Source organism: Physeter macrocephalus, unplaced genomic scaffold (assembly GCF_002837175.3).
Source record: "Physeter macrocephalus isolate SW-GA unplaced genomic scaffold, ASM283717v5 random_604, whole genome shotgun sequence".
In the NCBI taxonomy this organism is placed as follows: Eukaryota; Metazoa; Chordata; class Mammalia; order Artiodactyla; family Physeteridae; genus Physeter; species Physeter macrocephalus.
This window is the reverse complement of record NW_021145841.1, coordinates 1-20,281: the sequence shown is the minus strand read 5'-3', so window position 1 is coordinate 20,281 and position 20,281 is coordinate 1. Positions and strand designations below refer to the sequence as shown.

At 56.0% G+C, this 20,281-nt stretch overlaps 1 protein-coding gene across 1 annotated transcript in view; it reads left to right on the top strand.

The window, feature by feature from the left end:
- LOC114483897 (CD82 antigen-like) overlaps positions 1 to 20,123 on the top strand; it is a 39,631-nt gene extending 19,508 nt beyond the window's left edge. The window contains exons 2-5 of the mRNA XM_028485779.2: positions 7,812 to 7,894; positions 12,973 to 13,045; positions 17,898 to 18,022; positions 18,176 to 20,123. Of these exons, the coding sequence (XP_028341580.1) occupies positions 7,832 to 7,894; positions 12,973 to 13,045; positions 17,898 to 18,022; positions 18,176 to 18,355 (441 nt within the window). The 5' untranslated portion in view covers positions 7,812 to 7,831 and the 3' untranslated portion in view covers positions 18,356 to 20,123. The remainder of the gene's footprint in view (positions 1 to 7,811; positions 7,895 to 12,972; positions 13,046 to 17,897; positions 18,023 to 18,175) is intronic.
- The last annotated feature ends 158 nt before the right edge of the window (positions 20,124 to 20,281 follow it).

Sequence of the window (20,281 nt, the reverse complement as noted above, 5' to 3'; positions counted from 1 at the left end):
TAACCACTGTGCCACCAGGGAGGTCCCGGGTAACAGCTTTTTATTTTTATTTTTCTGTTTTAACAACAAGGGGAAAAGGTAAGACCCAAGATGGAAAAATAAGGTAGTAGGGAGGTCAAAAAGCCAGCCCCTGGAGTCAGCATGGGTTTCAGGAAACACATCACCTGTCACACATGAAAACAAACACAGCCACCTGTGACCAGTCTCTTTTCACGGGCAATCGGGACAAAGTCCAGAGAACTGCAGAGCTGGGTGGCCAAGAACCAGCTTGCCGGTGGAGTGCCTGCTGACAGGCAGGTTTCCAGAGTAGAACAGCCAGGCCAGGCTTTCTCACTCCACTTTCTATCTAAGCTGCCCGAGCTCCCATGGGATCAGTTGTCTGACTCACCAAACTGGCTGGACATCCAGGTCTCAGGCAGGCCCCTGAGGCACAGCCCGGAGGCTTAGGGACAGAGGCCCCCCACCCTGTGGATGGCAGAGGCCTCCTTCCTTAGGTGGCCCAGCCCTGCCCTGTTTCACCCCACCCCCCTTGCCTGAGAGCAGCAGTAGTTACTCTCTGGCACAGAAGCCTCCAGGCTGGGCGTGTATCTGGAGGCTGGATCTAGGCCCCCAGAGGGCTTCAGACTGTTGGTCAGGAAATCAACAACTTCCGGATAATAATAATCATCATTGTAATTGGTGGCTTTTACTTGACACTTACTAGGTGCCAGGCATTTTATGGATACTAACTCATGTAAGCCTCACCATAGCCCATTATTAAGTCCATTTTACAGGTGGGAAAGTTGAGGCAGAGGGGTGAAGTGATTGCCCAAAGCCACACAGCTGGTAAGATGTGACAGATTTGGCATCTTCAGGCAGAGGGAGTGGGAGGAGGGGGCCAGGGTGCCAGCATGGATCGAGCCCTACTATGTGCTAGCCTGATTACAGTTCACCTTCACACCTGTGAGGGGGTGGGTGAGTTTAGTCTCCCCATTCACTGATAAGGAGGCAGCTCTGGAGGTTACGTGGCCCGTATGTAGCAGATCCAGGGGTGGGAACCAAGGGCTGCTGTGTGACTCTTGAGTCCAGTTCTCCTTAAATCTCTATGCAGAAGGCCCGGTGAGCTGGGGCAGGACAGCAGGTGGAAAGAGAAAAGCCTGGACCGGGAATCTGCAGGTCCTCCACTGTGTGTGCAGCCCTGATTTTGCTCTGTGACCTGTGGTCTCCTGCTTTCTCTGGCCCCTCTGAGAAATGCAATGATCTCAGAAGTCTTCTGCACAGTGGATATTGCTCTCTGGTGAATGTGCCTTCAGGAAGTGGAGGATGGAGCAGAGGTGCAGGAAGCTTCATGTGAGATTCTCCCCGGCCAGGACCTGCTGCACCAGGGACCCCAGGCCTTCCTGCATCCCACTCAGAGCAGAGGGGCCAGGCCACGATGGGTCTCAATACAGGAGAATCCCCTGGGAAACTTAAAAAAAGCCCCAATGCCCAGGCTGCACCCCAGGCCAATTAAATCAGGATCTCAGGGACTTGGGGGAGGGGATTGGCGGGGCAGGCACCAGCATGTTTTAGAGCTCTCCGGATAATTCTAATGTATGGCCAAGACTGGGGGCCACTGCTCTAAAGCAACTGGGAGACGGGGAAAGTAAGTCCTGGCTTTCCAGGGTTAGTGACCCCCTGAAACCGGATGAAAGCGTGTGCGTGCCTGTCTTCATGCATCTTTATAGAGAGAGGGTTCACGGCTTCTGTCAGGCTTTTCTGACCCAAAGGAGATTAAAATCCAGTCCTGGGAGGAAGCAACCCCCTCCCCACAAGCCAATGATGTCATTTTGAAGGCCCAGAAACCTCCAGTTGCAGGATCAAAGTTGGTTTTTCTTATCTCCTCTAAGAAACCTTTCCTGACCTCCCCAGACTCGCCTTCCTGTTCCTTCTTCCTGCAAATATACATCCAGGGGTTACTACGTGCTAGGCACTGTCCTAGGCTCTGGGGTACGGGGCAAATGAGACAGACGCAGCCCCTGCCCTGAAGGAACCATATTCTAATGGGGGCTCCGGGTGCCCCAGTGGACCAGTAGGATGACTGCAATGAGCAGGGTCATGTGACAGGCCCAGGTGTCAAAGCTGCTGTTCCTTAGAGTCGTCAGGGAAGCCACCCATACCCAAGAGTCTGATGACTTGCCTAGGGCAAGGACAGGCGGCTGTGCACGGGCATATTTTGGTTCTAACGCGCAGCTAGAGTTGAGGCCTGCTATATAGATCAGGTGTTCGGGTAGGGCTTCTGGGAGGAGTAGCTCAGTCTACTTACAGGAAGGGAAGGAGCCAGCCAGGGGCTTTGGGGGAAGAGTGCTCCTGGCAGAGGAACCGTGAGGTCAAAGGCGCTCAGGTGGGCAGGGGCCTGGTGTACAGAACAATAAGAAAGAGCGGCCTTAGGGATGAAGGCGGGATGGGGAGGACGGAGGTGCTGAGGACCGAGGAGGGGCAGGGCCAACCAGGCAGGGCCCCGCTGGCCACATAAGAGTCTGGATTTTATAGCCAAGTGTCAGCTACATCACCATTGGAGGCTTGCAGGCAAGGGAGTGACAAGATCTAGTTTGCATTTTTCAAAGAGCCCTCCCTGAAGTGTGCATAACAGCTTGACAAGGGCAGGAGTGGAGCCTGTGACCAATCAGGGAGCTGCACAGGTCCATGGGGGAGGTGAGGCATGGGGCGGGGGCAGAGGTGGTGGATTGGAGGAGACGCATTTGGGCTGTGGGATGAGGGGAATGAGGAAGAGACCCGAGCACGGCTCTTAGGTGCTGCGTCTGAGCCAGCTGGTGGGTCGAAGGGCCGCGCATCTCCTCGCCTCCTCTGAATCCTGCAGCACATAGAGTCCAGGAGCCCTGGCCCCCAAGGGACCCTCAAGAGCCTAATATGTATTCCACGTGATGTTAGGCTGTTGAGTGAAAGATGGTTTTACGTCAGCAGTGTCTACTGCCAGGTGTCTTGGAGACACTAAGTGCCTAATGTACAGTGACTCTCGGGGAGAACTGGCGCTCCACAAACTTGGCGACAGCAAAGACTTGTTCTTACGGGCATGTCTTCTAGGACTTGTGTTCTGAAGAAGTACTCTGGAAAATGCTGCTGCTCTGGTCCCAGCCTGTTGTTTGACCGTCGAGGAGGCAGGTCCAGGGTGGGGGACGGGGAGGTCCGGGGACAGTCCGGGGACAGTCACCTGTGCTGGGTCTCAAACAGCACGTCCCATCAGAGCAGGCGCCAAGCACGAACCTCTGGACTCTGGCTCTAGAGGGGCTGCACCACCGCACCACTTGGTTTCCCCGAGGCTATTCAGGGACACCCAGGTTCTGGGGTCAGGCTGGAGGGGTCCTCCCCCAACCTCAAGTGAAGGATAAACCAACCTCCTACTCTGCAGGGGTGGACTCACAGAGCCCCAACACAGACAAGAGGTTCTCTTAAAGAAGGGGTTCTTCCCCAGGGTCTCCGGGGAAGGCGAGGGAGCCTTGCTTGTGGGTCCTGGCATGCAGAGGTGGCTCAGAGTGTGCTCACCCTACACATCCCCCACCCCACCCCTTGGGTGAAGACAGAAGGCTGAAAAGAGAGTCTCAGCTGATTTAGGGGCAGTGGATCTCAGACTCCCTTTGGGTGACCGAGTACTTGAAAGTCCTGGTGTTCTATGTGGAAGTGCCTTCCCCTCCCCTTCACCTCTCCCTCCATCCACCCATCCCTCCATCACCCATCTATCCCTTCATCCATGTACTCATCCCTCCTTCTCTCCCTCCATCCCTTCCTCCATCCATGCATCTAGTCTTTCATTCAGCAAATTTGTTGGGAGCCTACTTTGACCTCGTAAATAATACATAGTCTTTCCCCTCAAGCTATCACAGTCCACGGCGGAGATGGGCAAGTAAGTAGAAAATTACTGTACAGCATCATGAGTTATAATAGTAACCTCCATTTATTGGAAACCTACTTCATGCCAGGCATTTTACCCACATTATCTAATTTAATCTCTGGGCAAATCTGCCCAAAAGGTTTTATTTTCCTCTTCTCACAGATGAGTTAGTTGAGATTCAGAGAGGTTAAGTCACTTGTCCAAGGTCACACAGCTAGGAGGTGATAGAACATCATTCAAACCCAGGCAGTTTGATGCCAGAGCCCGTCGCAGGAACTGCTCTAGTATCCTGTGCCATTGGAAGGAAGCAGAGGGGGAGGGCTCCTAACCAGCATGTGTGTTGGTGGGGAGCGTGTGGCCCTGATGGTGGTGACAAGGTGGCTGGAGTAGGAGGTGTCCTGGAGGAGGTGGATGTCTGAGGTGTGTATTAAAGGATGAGCAGGAGTTAGTAAAATATTAGTAGCATAATAATTCCATTGTATAAACTGATTTGGCATAAAATTATATATTTGGTCAATTTAACTTGGAGTCGCTTAGAAATGGTCAGTTTGCCTGCTATAGAGTATAACAGAAGATCAGCACCTCCTTCCTACTGCTTACAGAGCTGTCAGTGACTGTTCCAGAATTTTCCAAATAAGATGTGCTTGCATCTCATTCCCTTGTTTTGTGGCTTTCCAGACATCCTCACAGAAAAGCATGGGCAGACCTTCTAGTATTTCTGTAAGGCACAATATTGGGAGACTCTCTCTTTGTTTAATTTCATGAGCAAGTGAAACGCTCACCCTTCACTCCTTCCACAGTGCTGATAAAGATGCTTACCCAGCTCCAGCTCATCCAGCCCCGACTGTGCGAGGCGCTGATCTCACTTTTCTTTATAACAGGGGGTTCAGTTCGGAAACGAGGCCCTGTGAGTCCTTTCTCTGTGGCTGTGCATTGACAGAGCTAGGATTCGAACCCTTGTCTAGGGATCCTGTGTCTTCTCTTTCCTGACTATTCGATTCCAGCCACCCAGCTCGTTCTCCCCCAAGATCCCGAGCTAATGGCAGTCCTGATCCTTGCCACCTTTTACAGACACTTGTGTGTGTGTGTACCATCTGATCCCCTGCCCCAGGGGCTGGCAAACTTCTTCCATAAAGGGCCAGGCAGTAGATGTTTCAGGCTTTGCGGGGCAGTGGTCTCTTGTCATAAGCGGCTCACTCTGCCGTGGCCTGTGACAGCAGCTGTGGACGATACGGCTGGGTGCCAATACAACTGAACTTATTTATTTTAATTTTCCGTGTTACAAAATAGTCTTTTTATTTTTTCCCCAACTATTTAGAAATGAAAAATCTGTTCTTAGCTTGCAAGCTGTACAGAATAGAGGCGGTGGGTTGGATTTGATCCACAGGCCCCAGCTGGCTAATCCCTGCCCTACACCAACCCTTATTCTTATTGTTGTGGATGAGGAGACTGAGGTTCAGGCCTCTCAGGGTAGGCGGGCAGAGCTAGAGCGTAACCCCAGGCCCTCTGAATCCGACTTTGGAGTCTCCTCAGGGCTTTTGGTGGTGGTTATGGGCTCCCTGAGGTTGATACCAGCCCCCATCACGGGGCAACCTGGATACGTCCCCAAACTGAGCTGACTCCCAGCCCTTCATGGAACCGCCCATCTTCTGCCCAGTATGGAGAACGTGTTCATCTCCTGCTCCCTGTTTCTGTGAGCGGGGAATGTCAACACTTGCGGGGCAGAAACACTTTGTATCCTGGATCTTGGCCAACAGGCCCTGGAGCCACCCACCCCGGGCTCTGATTCTCAGCCCCTTCTCTTCCCTTAGGTGATTCCCGGGTAGTCTCTGGGCCTGCCCTGATTGGCCAACCCACCTGCCAGTCATGGGGCTGCCTGGCTCCTGTTTTAGTGTCTGAACCCACCCAGCTGCCTCCTGGAGAGGAGGAGGTGGCCTAAGGGGCCAGGAGGACTGGGTTCTGTCCTTGATGGTCCATGTACCCGTGACCTTGGGCAAGCTCCTTCACCCCTCTGAGCTTTAGTTTGCTCGTAGGATGCTGAAGGGCTTTCTTTGCCCTACGCCTAGTACCGTTTGTGTGAGTGACAAGAGGCCAGCGGGGTTGCCCGGAGAATCGGGGGATACCAGCCCAGCAGCCTCTGCCTCCTTGCCCCAAAACCAGAGCTCCTTTGAGCAGTGACCTTGGTGCTCACCACCTACCTGGACAATGGAATCCCAGCCATCCCCAGAGACCCCTTTATACGGCCGTGGCCACTCCCCAGAAGGCAGCCCTTCACAGATCTTGACCTCGGGAGTTACCACTGCCTAACGAGCTATGTTTCTCGGGCAAGTTACCTCATCTCTCTGAGGCTGTCCCCCCACCCTCATGCTCCCCAGGACAGGAGGACCTTCCTCACCTTCTGGGCAGGTCGTGAGGATTAAAGGGATGACACATGCCAGTGGCTGTCCAGAGCAGATGCTGTTCGCGGGGAGGCCAGGTGTTCACTGTTGTCTAAGAACTGCCCCTTTCTGAACACCCGCCACCCAGCAAGGCTGCCCTGGACACCCAGCCTGAGCGGAGGATGTGGGAGCCGGAGAGTGGTGAAACTGCCTTGCCTGTGCAACACTGCTGGCGGACGTCAGTTGCCAAAGGACTGTTTCAACACTTCTCCGATTTCACGAGAATGCGGCCAGCGCCCGGCTCCTGCTGCTGTCTGCTCAAATGCCGTGGTGGAGTTCTTCTGGGGAAATGATGATTTATCTATAAGCTGCTTGGGGCTGAGAGACTCAAGCAGGTCCCTGATAGGAAAGAAAAACAGGCCTCCTTTGGTGAGAGACTCTTTCCTCTCTTGCTGTTTCGCTCCGCGCCAGTTTACGAAGCGCCTGTGGTTGTCAGGCGCTGCTCTGGGAGGGGAGAGAGGAAACAATAGCTCCCCTTCATGTGGACCATCCCCAGCAGGCCTTCCTGGGGCCAGGCCTGGGCTCAGGATCTCAGATCTCTGGATCTCCTGACACGGGGTAGGGGGGAACCCTTGTTTTCTCCCCCTCTGGGCCTGGGGGAAGCCCCAGGTGGAGTTGCTGAGGCCGGACTTCCCTGGTTCCGAGTCACTGCTGTCCCCGCATTTCTCAGAGCCAGGCCTTGCACCCTGGAGCCTGGATGAGTGTTCAGTCTCATCTCCCCATGTAGCACTTGAATTCCCCGTAAGTCTTCGGTCAGATGTTGCTTCCATGCCACTTGTGACGGGGTGCTCGTTGCCAGGCAGTCTTTTCCTTCGTTGGAGGCTTTGCTTCATGCTGTGCCCAACTCTCCCCCCTTAACTCCCCTACCCCAGTCACTGGAGGTGGAAAGTCGAAGCTGGGCTCCCACTTGGCAAAAATGATACGAGAAGGGCGAGGGGACCTCCGTGTGGACAAGGGAGAGTCACAAGGCTTAGGACTGCCTTTCACCCTTGCAGGAGGAAGAAAGGGTAAAGCCCACGCCTTGGGCCCTCTGTTCCCTCTGGTCAGTGGCCTGCTTCTCCCCACCCCCCAGCCCAGCTCTGCCCACACAGCTGTCCCAGTCCAGCTGTCTCGGCCCCAGCTGCCTGTGCTGGCTCCCTTAGCCCCATGGGGCCTGAGAGCCGTGGCCGTTCCTGGGGTTTCTGGCCTCAGGGAGCCTGAGGGTCTCCTCCATAATCTTCCTCTAGGCTGAGCCCTGGTGGAGTGGCTGACCCGGACCCCAGCTGCCACCTACCACCCACACCCTGCTGCATGGCTTTGGGTCAGTCATCTAAGCTCTCTGGGCCTCCGGGTCCCCTGAAACAGGACCTGACCTTAGTACCTACCTCATGAGGTTGTTGCGGGGGGGTGAGCTGGGATGATTTGGGGCCGGTGGGTCTGGGGTACCCACCAGCATCGATTCCCTCTCCTCTCCCCAGCCCCCAGCCAGGTCCCGCCCCGCGCTGACTGACCTGCCTTCTCCCCAGGAAGCTCCCGGACCAGCAGGATGGGGTCAGCCTGTATCAAAGTCACCAAATACTTCCTCTTCCTCTTCAACTTGCTCTTCTTTGTAAGTATGACCTGTGCTACCCAGATGCCTCCAAAAGAGATGCTCCTCCCGGGCACATCCCAGTCCAAGACCCTCCAGCCTGGGGATGGTGGTGGGGTGTGGCTGGGGTCAGGGGGCTGAGGCCAGACTGTTGGAAATGGAAGCAGGTGGGAGCAGTGAGGAGATTCCCAGCGCTCCCAGCTGGCTGGATGGCAGAGCACTGGATGGCTCCCCCAGCCTTTCCCCTTCCTGGAGCACCGAGGCCACCGCACCCTGGCCGGAGGTGGGCGTGGGGAGAGGAGAACCCCCGGGGCATCCCCTGACTCCTCGTCAGGAAGTTGTAGGGGGAGCCTCTGGGATCTTTCTCGTCCTGTCCCGACTCCCCATCCTTCTCTGCCCGCTCTGAAGAATTTGCCTGTTACAGGTCTGGGTCTCAACTGCCCCCATCACACTCCCACCCACACGGTGGGGGGTGTCCCTCGAGCTCCCAGAGGGTGAGCAAGAGGAGGCTGGGCTCTGGGCCAGGGTGAAGACACAGTGGCCCTTCCCCAGACCCTCCCTCGCAGGCCTCACCCGGTCCTGAGCCCCGGGGCCGCCCAGATATAAGCTCTGTGCACATCTGGAGCTACTTTTCCTGGGGCCCCAATTTTCCTCTCTGGTTTGGCAAGACAGACTCCTGCCTTGGAGTTGCCAGGATGATGGAATGGGTGTGTGTGTTGTGTGTGTGTGCGCGTGTGCGTGTGCGAGATTATGTGTGAGTATATATGTGTGTGAGTATATGTGAGGTTATGTGTGACTGTGTGTATGTGTGATTGTATATGGGTGTGAGGGTGTGAGCGAGTGTGTGTGTGTGTATGAGTGTGCTTGTGTGAGTGTGAGTGTGTGTGATGGGGGTGGGGCTGTGGGGGGAGTGGCCTGGAGAGACCTTCAGAGGAGTACTGCTGGAGACGGTGGCCTCTCGTGGTGTTGGTTCACCCTATACTGTTAAAAACATCAGATTTTTTAACAGGATATTTATTATGATTCAATTTTATTTTAAAAAATGTACACATCCATGAATATTTTTGAGAGGAGAAGAAAATACCTCTGAATGTTAGTGTTGGGATTCCTGGGAATTTGGGTTTTATTCTTTTTGCTTGTCTGCAGTTTCCAAATTTTCTACAACAGATATGAATTTCTCGCAGAAAAAAAAAGGTTTTACATTACAAGTTACATAGGATTATAGAAAGTTTGGGAAATAAAGAATCTTTCTAAACTCCCCCTCATAACTTTAACCCAACACACAGATACTTACAAGTGTGTTCCTGGCACACACAAATACACACACATGCACACACACACACACATGCACATGCACGTGGACAGCCCTGGTGTTGCCTGCCCTACTGGTCCGTCCACCTTGGCTCCGGCCCCAGCTCCCCCTTCAAGGATGGCGCTGGGGCCCCACTGCAGCTCTGGCCCTCCACTGATGGCAGCCGGGCCTGGGCACCTGGGTTTCCCAGCTTGGCGGTCAGGTCCCTCCCAGCTGGGCCAGGCTTCTGGAAAAAAGTGGCTGCCCACACAGGCACGCCTTTCCTGGCAGGCACTTGGCTCCCAGGCTGAGGCCCAGCTTTAAGGGCCAGCTGGCCAGGATGGGGTGGGGAGTGTGGGAGCCTTGTGCTTCTGTCCCTGGGGCTGTAGGGACTGGAGGGAGGAGTCTGGGCTATAGCCTAGGAGGTGGCGGGGCTTGGGGTTCAAGGGCACAGACACCCCGTCTCCCCCCATGCAGTGGGAGGGAGGGAGGTAGAGACTTCATGGAGAAAGGGAGAGGGGTTGGTGGTTTGGGGCCAAGGTGTCCCTTCAGCTGCCAGTCTCCCCTATGGATCCAGAGCCTAGAAGAGCTTCCTTTGGGCCCGAGCTCTGGGCACTGGTCTCACTTGGCTTCCTCCTAGCCGCTCCAGGGCCCTGGGGGGCAGATGTTCACTCCCTGTGTGCTGGGGCCCAGGACGGGGCCCATCAGGATAGTGGTGGAGGGGATGTAGTGGGGGAGAGGGGAAGCTTTTATCACAGGAGGGTGAGAGGGAAAGGAGAGAGTGAGAGGAGACAGTGTGTGTGTGTGTGTGTGTGTGTGTGTGTGTGTGTGTGTGTTCATTCACAAATGCTTATCCACCAAATGTGTATTTGACACCCCTGTGTATTCAGACCCCGTCCTGGGTGCCAGCTAGACATTCACCAGCAGAAGAGCCGTGACTTCTTCACTCACAGGGCTTATGTTCTGGGGGGTGATGGGCCTCGATCAGATGCTTACTCAAATGGATGATAAAATTGCAGTTGTAGGCGGTCCTGGGAAAGAAGAATATGGCCCCTAAGAGAGAGCAGATAATAAGGCACTTGACCTTGTCAGGGTGGTCAGCAAGAGCTGCCTGGAGTTATGTGTGAGGCTGGGGAGAGCGGGGTCCCGGCAGCAGGAGCGGAAGTCCAGCACAGGGGGAGCGGGCCAGAGCGTGCCTCTCCGGGGCTTGGGCCGCGTAGCCCTTCCAGGAAGGATCTGGGTCTTTGTTTCATGCACGGTGGGAAGCGGTTACGTGATTGAACTTGCGGTCTGGCAGAATCACTCTGGTTGCCGTGTGTACTCATGCGTGCGCGCGGATACACGTGTACATCCTCGCCTTCACTCCCTCCGGACCCCAAACTCCCCAGAAAATTGCCCTGTCGTCAGCTTTTCTCAGATCCTAGGAGACCCTGAGGCCACGGCTGCCGTGGCCGTTCTGGGGGTAGGAGGCTGGCTGTGAGACTCCTGGCTCCTGTTGGGAGATTCTGGTGGGTCTGGTGGTGGGGGGGTGTTAATGTGGGGTGTGTCCCGCGGCCCCAGTCGTGGTTCACAGAGAAAGGAGGTTTCGTGGTTCCTCCCCCAGTCTGGTCGGCCCCCTGCCCTGGCCTCGTTTCTGGCTGTCCCGTGGCCTGGCGCCGATCCATCCACACCTGGTGCTCAGGCCATAGTCATCAGACGTGCAGGGGAGCTGAAATGGCAGCGCCAGGTACTTCGCTCCCTGGGTTCCGGGAGGCGAGCCGAGGAGCTCGGCTGGGCAGTCTGGGATTTTACTCTCTTTGGGATTATATTTGCCCAGAGGGAATTTTCTGCCCTGTCTTGAATTCTCTATTTGGGAGGACTGTTCTCCCTGCAGCCCTGGCCCGTGAGTGCAGGAGGTAAGCAGACAGGGGCTCCGCCACGTGGGTCTGAGGTGGCAGGGGCAGACCACGGGCCAGCTGTGCTGTGAGGTGTGAGGCTGGGGTGAGCAGGGGTTCGGGAGTCTTTGGGAACCTAACTGCCAGGTCCTGTAGCGCCCACCTTCCTCCCCGCAAGCTGTGCGGTCTGAGGTGCCCCCACTTGCGGGTGGGTACTTCCTCTCCCCAGGGACTGGCTTTCTAGGCTAAGGCCCGGGACGGACCCGAAGTATCCCTGCAGCTGATGTCCCACCCTCTGGCATAGCTGTATAGTCAGACCTGACTTGGAGCCCCTGATGAGTGAACTGGGTGACGTCGGGTGAGGTTAGGACCTCAGTGTCCCCATCTGTCAAGTGAGGCCAATAACAGGGCCCATCTGACAAGGAGAGAGGAGGGGACAAGTGAGTTGCTGGGGACAAATGTGGGGAGGTCCTTGTGCCTTCCTCTTCCTGGTCATCAGCTGCTGTTGTCTTTAAGGAACCTGGGCCACACTGAGACGAGTAGGGCACTCACTTTGGGATCAGAAACAGCACGGCACTGCATCACATTGGGGCCCCGCTCGTTTTCAAAAGGAAAAATCAGGAACACCAAGCCTGTCTTTATTTACAAGTTTGATATTTTGTTCATCATGATGGATTTTTTTCCCCCATTAATTTTCATTTCTTAAAAGTGATTGCTATAAACTCATTTATCTTGGTTCCTGAGTGTTTTTGGTGTCCCCTGAATTTTCACATGTGAGGCAAATGCCCCATTCACCTTACCCAGCGTCCCAGCTCTGGTTTTTAAGATCTGTAGAGCCAGGCTGATAAACCCCTGGGACCGAGCGGCTCATCCCAGGCTGAAGGCTTTGTCAGTAGCTGCTGCTCTTGCACCTGAGGTTACGGGATGATGCCTGAGGCGGGGTCCCAGGGCTGGTAGTAAAGGTGGGTGGTGACATGCTGGGACCCTGAAGGTGGGTTATCTCCCAGGTAGACCCAGGCCAGGCCCCAGGGAAAGGCCAAACTTATGGGGTGATGCAAGCCTCCCCACCTCCATCCCCTCAAGGGAATGTGTGCTTTTGCCCAGACTGCAGGCCCTTCCCCAGCCCTGGCTGGCTTAACGGGATCTTGCTGGGCTGATCTTGGCTGGGGGAGGTGGGCTCCGGTTGTGGGTCTGCCCCCTGGTGGAGGGAAGAGAGGCAGGGAAAACCTGGGCCTATGCCAGCCACCCTACCCCGTCCCCACCACCATTCATTCATTTGCTTTTCTAATCCTGCCTTTACACAGTTTGGTTCATGAACTCACTCATCCGCGGGGCCCTCAGCACCTGGTGCGCCCAGGCCCACAGAGCTGCCTGCATGCAACCCAGCCCTGCCTTCAGGGAGCTCACAGTCTAGCCAGAGAGACACTGGCAGAGTTAAACCCAGAGGGAAAGGCTAGTGGTGGCCACACAGTAGAGGCCCCTTAGTCTGCCTGGGGGTCAGGAAGCCTCCTGCAGAAGGTGGCCTTGGAGCAGAGAGATCTGGAAGACGGCTTGGGCTCTGACGGTCATGTCCCCCGAGGGTTTCCCCACTCTGAGCCTGGCTTGTTGGGGAAGCTCCCAGCCCCCAGGCTGGGGCAGGGCCAGGAGATAAGTAGGAGAGTACCCGTGGCAGGAGGCTGCACCCCCAGAGCCGGTATGTTCAGGTTGACCACACGTGGGCGTAGGGTAGGGGAGACGGGAGGCAGGAGGGCCTCCCCACTCATGGCCCTGCTGTCTGGGTTGCTGGAGTTGGCTGGACTTGAGGTGTGGGGCCTGAGGCCACCCTGATATCCCTGGGCTGGACAAGGATGTAGGCGGCTCCCCTGTGTCCCCCCGGCCAGGCTTCAGGGGCAGCTGGGAGCGGCCCCCCACTATCTGCCCCTTTCTCCTTCCAGGTCCTGGGCGCGGTGATCCTGGGCTTCGGGGTGTGGATCCTGGCCGACAGGAGCAGTTTCATCTCCGTCCTGCGTAAGGACCCCTCTGCTCCGCCTGCCCCAGCTGCCCCTGAAAGGGGGCGGGGGCAGCAGGCAGGGCTGCTCCCACGAGTACTTGAACCTCCACGCCGGTCCCTTTTCCAGCTGCCCTCAGGGCCTCACTTAGGTCCTGCATGCTGACCATTCTGCCTTGGGCCTCGCCCAGGTCCTGCATGCTGACGGCTCCGCCTTGGGCCTCTCTGCAGGGGTTTCCAGAAGGAATTTTCTCTCCCTCCCCAAACAAAGCTGCTGTTGTCTGGAGAACACTGGGTGGGGGATGAGAGAGGCTTGTTCTCCATCCTGGCCCCCTCCCTCTGCCCTGACCTGAGAAAGCCTCTTACATCCTCAGTTCTTCCATTTGCCTGCTCAACAAAACGTGGCCAACAGCCCCTCCCCTTCCTAGTTCAGAAAAAGGGCCAGGAGTGGCAGATCGTCAAGTATGCGTGAAGCGCCTACTGTGTGCCTGACACCAGCCAAGTGGGTCAGGCAAGTGTGCTGACGAGGAGGTGCCGGGCCCAGTGTCTATCGTTTGTGGTCATGATGTGCCAGGCATGGGGCCAAGCATTTGGCATAGATAAACTGTCTTAATCTCACAACAGCCCTGTGCACTAGCAACTTCCTGCCTTACAAATGAAGAAATGAGGTTCAGAGAAGTAACGTCCCTCGCTCAAGTTCACCCAGCCTCTGAGTGATAGGTGTGGGACTCGAACCCCCAGAGCTTTGGTCCTAAATGCTGCACATGGTAGGGGAAGCCCCTTGTCTCACTCTTGAAGCTGGAGGAAAAGAAGCCCAATGATGATGATGAGAGGCCTTTCTGATCTACTCACGGTCACCTCCAGGAAGGCTGCCAGGCTTGCTGCACTAGCCTCTAGTGGACGTCCTGAGGAGGGAGGGAAGCAGAGCACAGAGATGCCACTCCCCTCAGCAAGTGCGACCTTGGCTCACTTCCCCTCCCAGCAGCTGCCCTGCCCGAGGCAGCAGGTTTGGACTCAGGCCCATGACAGCTGCTTGATTTGAATGAAACGGAACCAGGCTAGGATGGGTGATGGAGGGGCCCTGGGGGCTAGGCCTCCCCTCACACATGAAGGGAAGCAAAGATGATCCACCCTGCAGCCACTTCCGATGCCATCTGGGGCTGTCAGTCCTCACTCCTGCTGGGGCTGCTCCCCGTTCTGGGGCTAAGGTTTAGGTTTCCAGCCCCACGCCCTCCCCACATGGGGCACATCCTCCCTGGCCCTGCTCGGCCCAGGCTCCCGCTTCCTGGGCTGTGGCCCACACCCAGCGGGCACTGCATCTCGGGGCAAAGTCTCAAGGCCCAGCCCGCCCAATGCATTTTTGCCCTCTGCACCCCGACTGGGGCTCCAGGGACCTCCTGCCACTCCTCCCTGTTCGGGGCTGAGACTCTCAAGCTGGCCAAGCTTTAGAGGCCCCCTGGATACACCCGAGCGCTTTTACAAATACCAAAGCCTAGCCCCACCCTAAGGGATCTGACTTCAGATCAGCACTGAGGTTTTTAAGAATCTTCCCAGGGGTTCCCCGGGCAGCCAGGGTTCAAAAACACCAATCTGCTAGCCCGGTCACTATACCCTTGGGTAAACTGAGGCTCAGAGAAGAGGAGAAAAAGACTTGCTAAGAGTCACACAGCAAGTGAGGGGTCAGAACTGGGAACCCAGGGCCTATTGTGTACCAGGCCTGCGTGACACGGCTCTTCCCTTACCAACTGAATCCCCTCCGTGAGTCCATGGGGCTAGGCATTACTAACCCCATTTTACAATGGAGGAAATGGAAGGGAAGGGAAGGAACTTGTCCAAGGGCACACATACAGCTAGAGGGTGAGGGAGCTGGGATGTGAACCAGGGGGCACGGCTCCTGCGCCCCCATCCCCTGTACCACAGGGCTCTGCAGCACGCCATGCATTCACACCGTAACGAGCGGAGGAAAGCACAGTGGTTAAGAGCACAAACCGTGGAGCCGGGCAGCCACGGTTCCCATCCCGGCTCTGCTGTCTACTAGCTGTGTGATCCTGGGCAAGTTCCTCCGCCCTCTGTGTCTCCTCATCTGTGAAATGGAGACAGTAATAGACAGCATGTCAAGAGGCTATCGTGAGAAATGAGGCGAGTTAATATGTGAAGAGAGTTTAGAACAGTTTCTAGTAAATAGTAAACCCTACATAAGTGATTGTTAATTTAGTTTATAATACCATCTGAACCTTAGAACATCTTTAAGAAGTAGGAATTAGTTTTATTTCACAGAGCCAAAACGAGAGGCCCAGAAAATGGCTTGCCCGGGGTCAGAGCCTGTTAGCAGCAAAGCTGGGATTAAGCGGCACCCTCTTCTCATGCTGCCCAGTCACTTTCAATTTGGGCCACTTCCTCCCCACCTCGCTGGTACCTCCGAGGCCCAATAAAGCGAAGAAGATGCTGGTCTTGGTGCACAGTGGGCGGGCTACCCCGCTCCTTCCTGAGTCAGGTTGCTCAGATCAGGGCCAGCCTGAGACCCAGGAGGAGGACAGGGACTGGTATTGATGAAATTTTCTGAGAAAAGAGAGATGCCACACCGCAGCTCGGCTGGCCTCCCAAGAGAAGGACCCGAGTGGGGGGTCTCAGCCTCCAGCCTTGCCCTTTGGGCCCCATCTGCGGCCTCTTGTCTGCTCTGGGCCTCTGGGCCCTTAAAGACAGATCGGGGTGCAGATCTACCCTCATTGGGCCACGGCAGAAATTCAGCGGGATGGTTTGGATAAAGGGCCTTTTTCAGGGCTGGCACACAGTGGATTTCCAGTGCCGCTTGCTTTTTGATGGGGGGCAGTATTCGCTGGGAGGGCTTGTTGGAACCCAGACCCAGGAAGTTTAAGAAAAGCAAACTTTGATGGCCTTCCCCTGCTGTTGTTGGTGGCTGAGAGCCAGGGCGGTGAGGGCCCAGAGTAAAAAGGAAGCCCCCTCACTCAGCCCCTCGGGGCCTCTGTCCGGCTCCTGGGGGCTCCTGTGAGGAGCTGAGCGGGGGCCTCCCTGCCCTGGTGCCTGAGAGTGGAGTGGGCTGGCCAGGGCTTTTCCTGAGCTCCAGAACATTCTGTCTGTGCCCAGGAAGTGGATGGAGCTGGATCACACTCTCCTACCACCCACACTCCAGCTTTGTCGTTATTCCTTAAGGGCCCTAACGCCCCGTCCATGGTCGAGGTGGGAGTCTCAGCCCCTCTGAGGTGCCCCCAGGGAATGGTGGTCAGTCAGCCTATTGACGGGCAACTGTGGCAGCCCTGGCTGTGCCCGAGTCATGGGGGAAGCACGTTCACCATGCAGATTCCAGACTGTCTCCTGGAAAGTCTGCCTGGCTCTGACGGACCCGGGAGTCTGCATCCCTGAGAGGTCCTCCTGATCTGCTGAGGCTCTCCGGAATGTTCTGCACCCTTCTGGAAACACCCCACACCCTGAGAGTGCTGCGCCAGCCTGCCTGGAGTGCCTGGGCTGTCAGGGGAGAGAGCCCGCAGCGCCCTGCCTGCCTGGGGGCGGGTCCACCCTGGTCCTCCTAGCACGTCACAGCCTCAGGGTAGAGGGGACTCCACGCACCCCACACCGGGGAGCTGGAGAAGGACATGAGCTTCTCCCTGTGTGATCCATTGGGATTCTTGGGAAATGCTGGTCAAGTGCCCCGACGAAACTTCTGACCTCCACCTACCCCGGGGCCTCTGTCATTGCCTTTAGGCCCCTGTCTCTCCACCTCAGGCGTGTTGCCTGTCAGACTCCTCTCTCACTCACACTGATCCATTCTTTCTCACCTTCTTTTTATTTTTCAAACACGCCGAGCTTACTCCTTCCTCAGGCCTTTGCACCTGCTGTTCCCACGGCCTGGAATGCTTTTCCCCAGATCTTCACTGGGCTGACTTCTTCATTCTTATCTGAGCGATCATGTCACCTGCTCAGACCAGCCTTCCCCCACCACCCCGGCCCCTCCCTGCCCATGTCCTTGACCTTAGCCGGCTTCAGTAGCTTCCCGACCCTTCACACAGCCAGAAGAGACACTCCTCACCCCATCAGCTTCACGGTGTGGGGACCTCGGCAGGCTGGCAGCTGTATCCCTAGCAGGCGGCACAGCGCCTGGCATACGGTGGGCCCCTGGTAAATCTTTGGGGGCTGAACACGTGAATGAGCGTCACGCCTGTGTCAGTACACGTGCCCGGTGCTTCAGCGCAAAGAGTGTGGTGCTGGGGGTTTGCCTGTCTCCAAATCCCAGCTCTGGCCCATGCTGGTGTGCCTCTCCGAGCCTCAGTTTTCTCATCTGTGAGATGGCCGTGCCGGTACCTACCGGGTAGCGTTCTGGCAGAGGGGAGACGGCACATGTGAAGCCCCTGAGGCCTAGGGAGTGGGCAAGGGAGGCCGGCATTTGTTCACGGACGAGGAGGAAGGCAGGCCCTCAGCGTCTGTGGCCTCAGCGGAACCTGCCAGTCTGTGGTTCGTTAATTCATACGGCACTTTGCTGTGCCGGACACAGTTCTGGGGGCGGGGGGGTTCAGCAAGGACCAGAGTCCCTGCCTTCGTGCAGCTCACGGGCTTGTGGAGGCAGCAGACAATGAGCAAGATAGGCCAGTAGAACGAGAGTCTTTTCAATCCTGGTAAGTGCTAAGGAGAAAAACTAAAGCGGGGACGGGTGGGAGGTGGGGATAGGATGGATGGGGGGTGGGGCACACATCTAGGGGAGGCAGCTTCCAAAGCTGGTGAAGGAACAGGCTTCCGGCTGGATGGCTGACCCCAGTGCCCTGACCCCAAGGCAGGGATTTGGTAGCAGCCCTGCCCCGGTTTTGTACTTAACAAGGGCGAGATAGGCAGGCTGAATCGGATGCCCTTGTCCACCCGCAGAAACCTCCTCCACCTCACTCAAGGCGGGGGCCTATGTCTTCATCGGCGTGGGGGGCTTCACCATGCTCATGGGCTTCCTGGGCTGCATTGGTGCTGTCAATGAGGTCCGCTGCCTGCTGGGGATGGTGAGTATGGTCCTCCACTACCGCCCGCCCAGCCCCCCTCATCCTGCCCAGAGGGGCCTGAGTACTGCCCCGGCCCAGCCTGGGTGGGGGCGTCAGGCGCGTAGGACTTGGTGGGAGCCCCTAGCTGACTCTGTGCCTGCTCTGTGTTCCCAGTACTTTGCCTTCCTCCTCCTGATCCTCATTGCCCAGGTGACTGCTGGGGTCTTATTCTACTTCAACATGGGCAAGGTAAGCACCCCCCTCGTCCCCACCCCCCGACCTGGGCTGGACCAGCCACGTGGGGTAGGGGGCAGGGTTGGCCTGGGGATGGGGGCTAGACAGGAGGCCTCTTAGTTGTCACAGAGAAACCCATAGGTGGGGAATTTCCTGGCGGTGCAGTGGTTAGGACTCTGCACTTTCACGGCCAGGGGTGCGGGTTCAATCCCTGGTCAGGGAACTAGGATCCCGCAAGCCATGCGTTGCAGCCGGAAAAAAAAAAAAAAAAACAAAAAAAAAACGGAAACCCATAGGTGCCAGGTCAGCCTCCCAGGCCTCCAGCTCCCCTTGGTCACATGGCAGAATATTAGAGGAGAGGACAGTACAGGTCGGTGGAGTCGCTGCTGGGCCCAAATCTTGGCTCTATCCCACCACTTTCTTGCTGTGTAGCCGTGGGCAAGCTGCTTTCCTCTCTGTGCCTGTTTCACCTTCTGTAAACTGGGGACATTAATAAATTTAGCTCCCAGGGTTTCTGTGATGATTCAGTGAGATGATCTTTATCTTAGCAAAACACTTAGCACAGTTCTCGGCACCTCATCCACAGATGAGGCCCAGGGAGGAGACTGTCAGTGAAAACATTATTCCCGTGTCAGAGGGAAGACGCTCAGCCTTGAGGAATAAGAAATCAGACATACTGGGGCTTCAACTCTAAGGACGTTTGTTGTTGACTTAACCAGAAGTCAGGTTTGGAAGCTCAGAGGCCCTGGTTCTGGCTGTCTGTTCAGCATCCTCATCATGACGGCTTTCCTTCATCTTGCCACTTACCTCATGGCCACGAGATGGCTGCCACAGCACCAGGTACAACATCTGTGCTGCTGTGGCCTGAAGAAAGGGAGTGGGGTAGTGCCAGCCATGGCCACCCCTTTTATCAGAAAAGCAAGCCTCCCAACAGTCTCCCCCAGTCTGGGTTATTAAGGCACCCCTAGCTTCAAGCGAGGCTGAGAAAGTGAGTATCCAGCCTTCAGGCTCTAAAGACAGAGACATAAGAGAGAAGGGAGCTGGTGATGGCTACTGGGCCTGCCATTCGATTGTGGCTGTCACAGTTATCATTGTGGAGCACCTACTCCGTGCACGTGGTATTTTCTAGAAGCTTTACACACATTGTCTCGTCCTCCCAACAGCTCTTCCGTGTAAGTGTTAACGGGCAGAGAAGCAGATGCCCAGAGAGATGAATAACAACGACAGCATCAGTAGTAGTGACGATAACCCCTCATCCCTAATCCCTATTCGGCACACACCAGATACTGGGCGCAGTGTTAGCCACTTTACGTTCCTTCTTTCCCTGAGCCTCACCTCCTCATCCTACAGGTGAGGGGTGAGGGCACACAGTGGTCAGTGGCCAGGCCAGGTGAGAGCCCAGGCTCCCTGAGGCCAGTCAGAGTTCACCCATGGCTCAGCTGAGGCTGGGACCCTGCCTTCCTCCAGGGCTACAGTTCTTGTCCACTGACTGGGCTGGCAGAGCCAGCGGCCAGGTGATCTCCTACATTTTACCACTTGAAGGTCAAGTTGCCACAGATGTCTCTTGGAAGGAAGCTGAGAAAACATTACACCAACATCAACAACTAATACTTAATAGAATTTAGAACAAGCCTGGCACTAAACGCTTTGCATATACTGCATTTAATTATTCATTCCTCACAGCAAGCCTTTGAGGTCAGAGGTATGAATACCCTCATTTTCAGATGTGGAAGCTGAGGCACAGAGAGGTTAAGTCACTGGGCCAAAGGTCACACAGCTAGTAAGTGGCAAAGCCAGGATTTGAACCCTGGCAGCCTGGCTTCTGGGTTCATGCTGGTGAAGTTTTCATTATAGTGGTTCCTACCTGAATCTGCTTTACTTATTTATAATCCACACAGCCTGTTTCCCAGGAGAATTAGAGCTGGCTTCCAACATAGGCATAGAGCAACTAAAATCAGTATGAGAAAGATCAGAATGCACACTGAGACGGAAGAAGGCCATCGTTCCTGAAGCTAGGGGACAGCATACTCACAGCAGCTGAGAGCT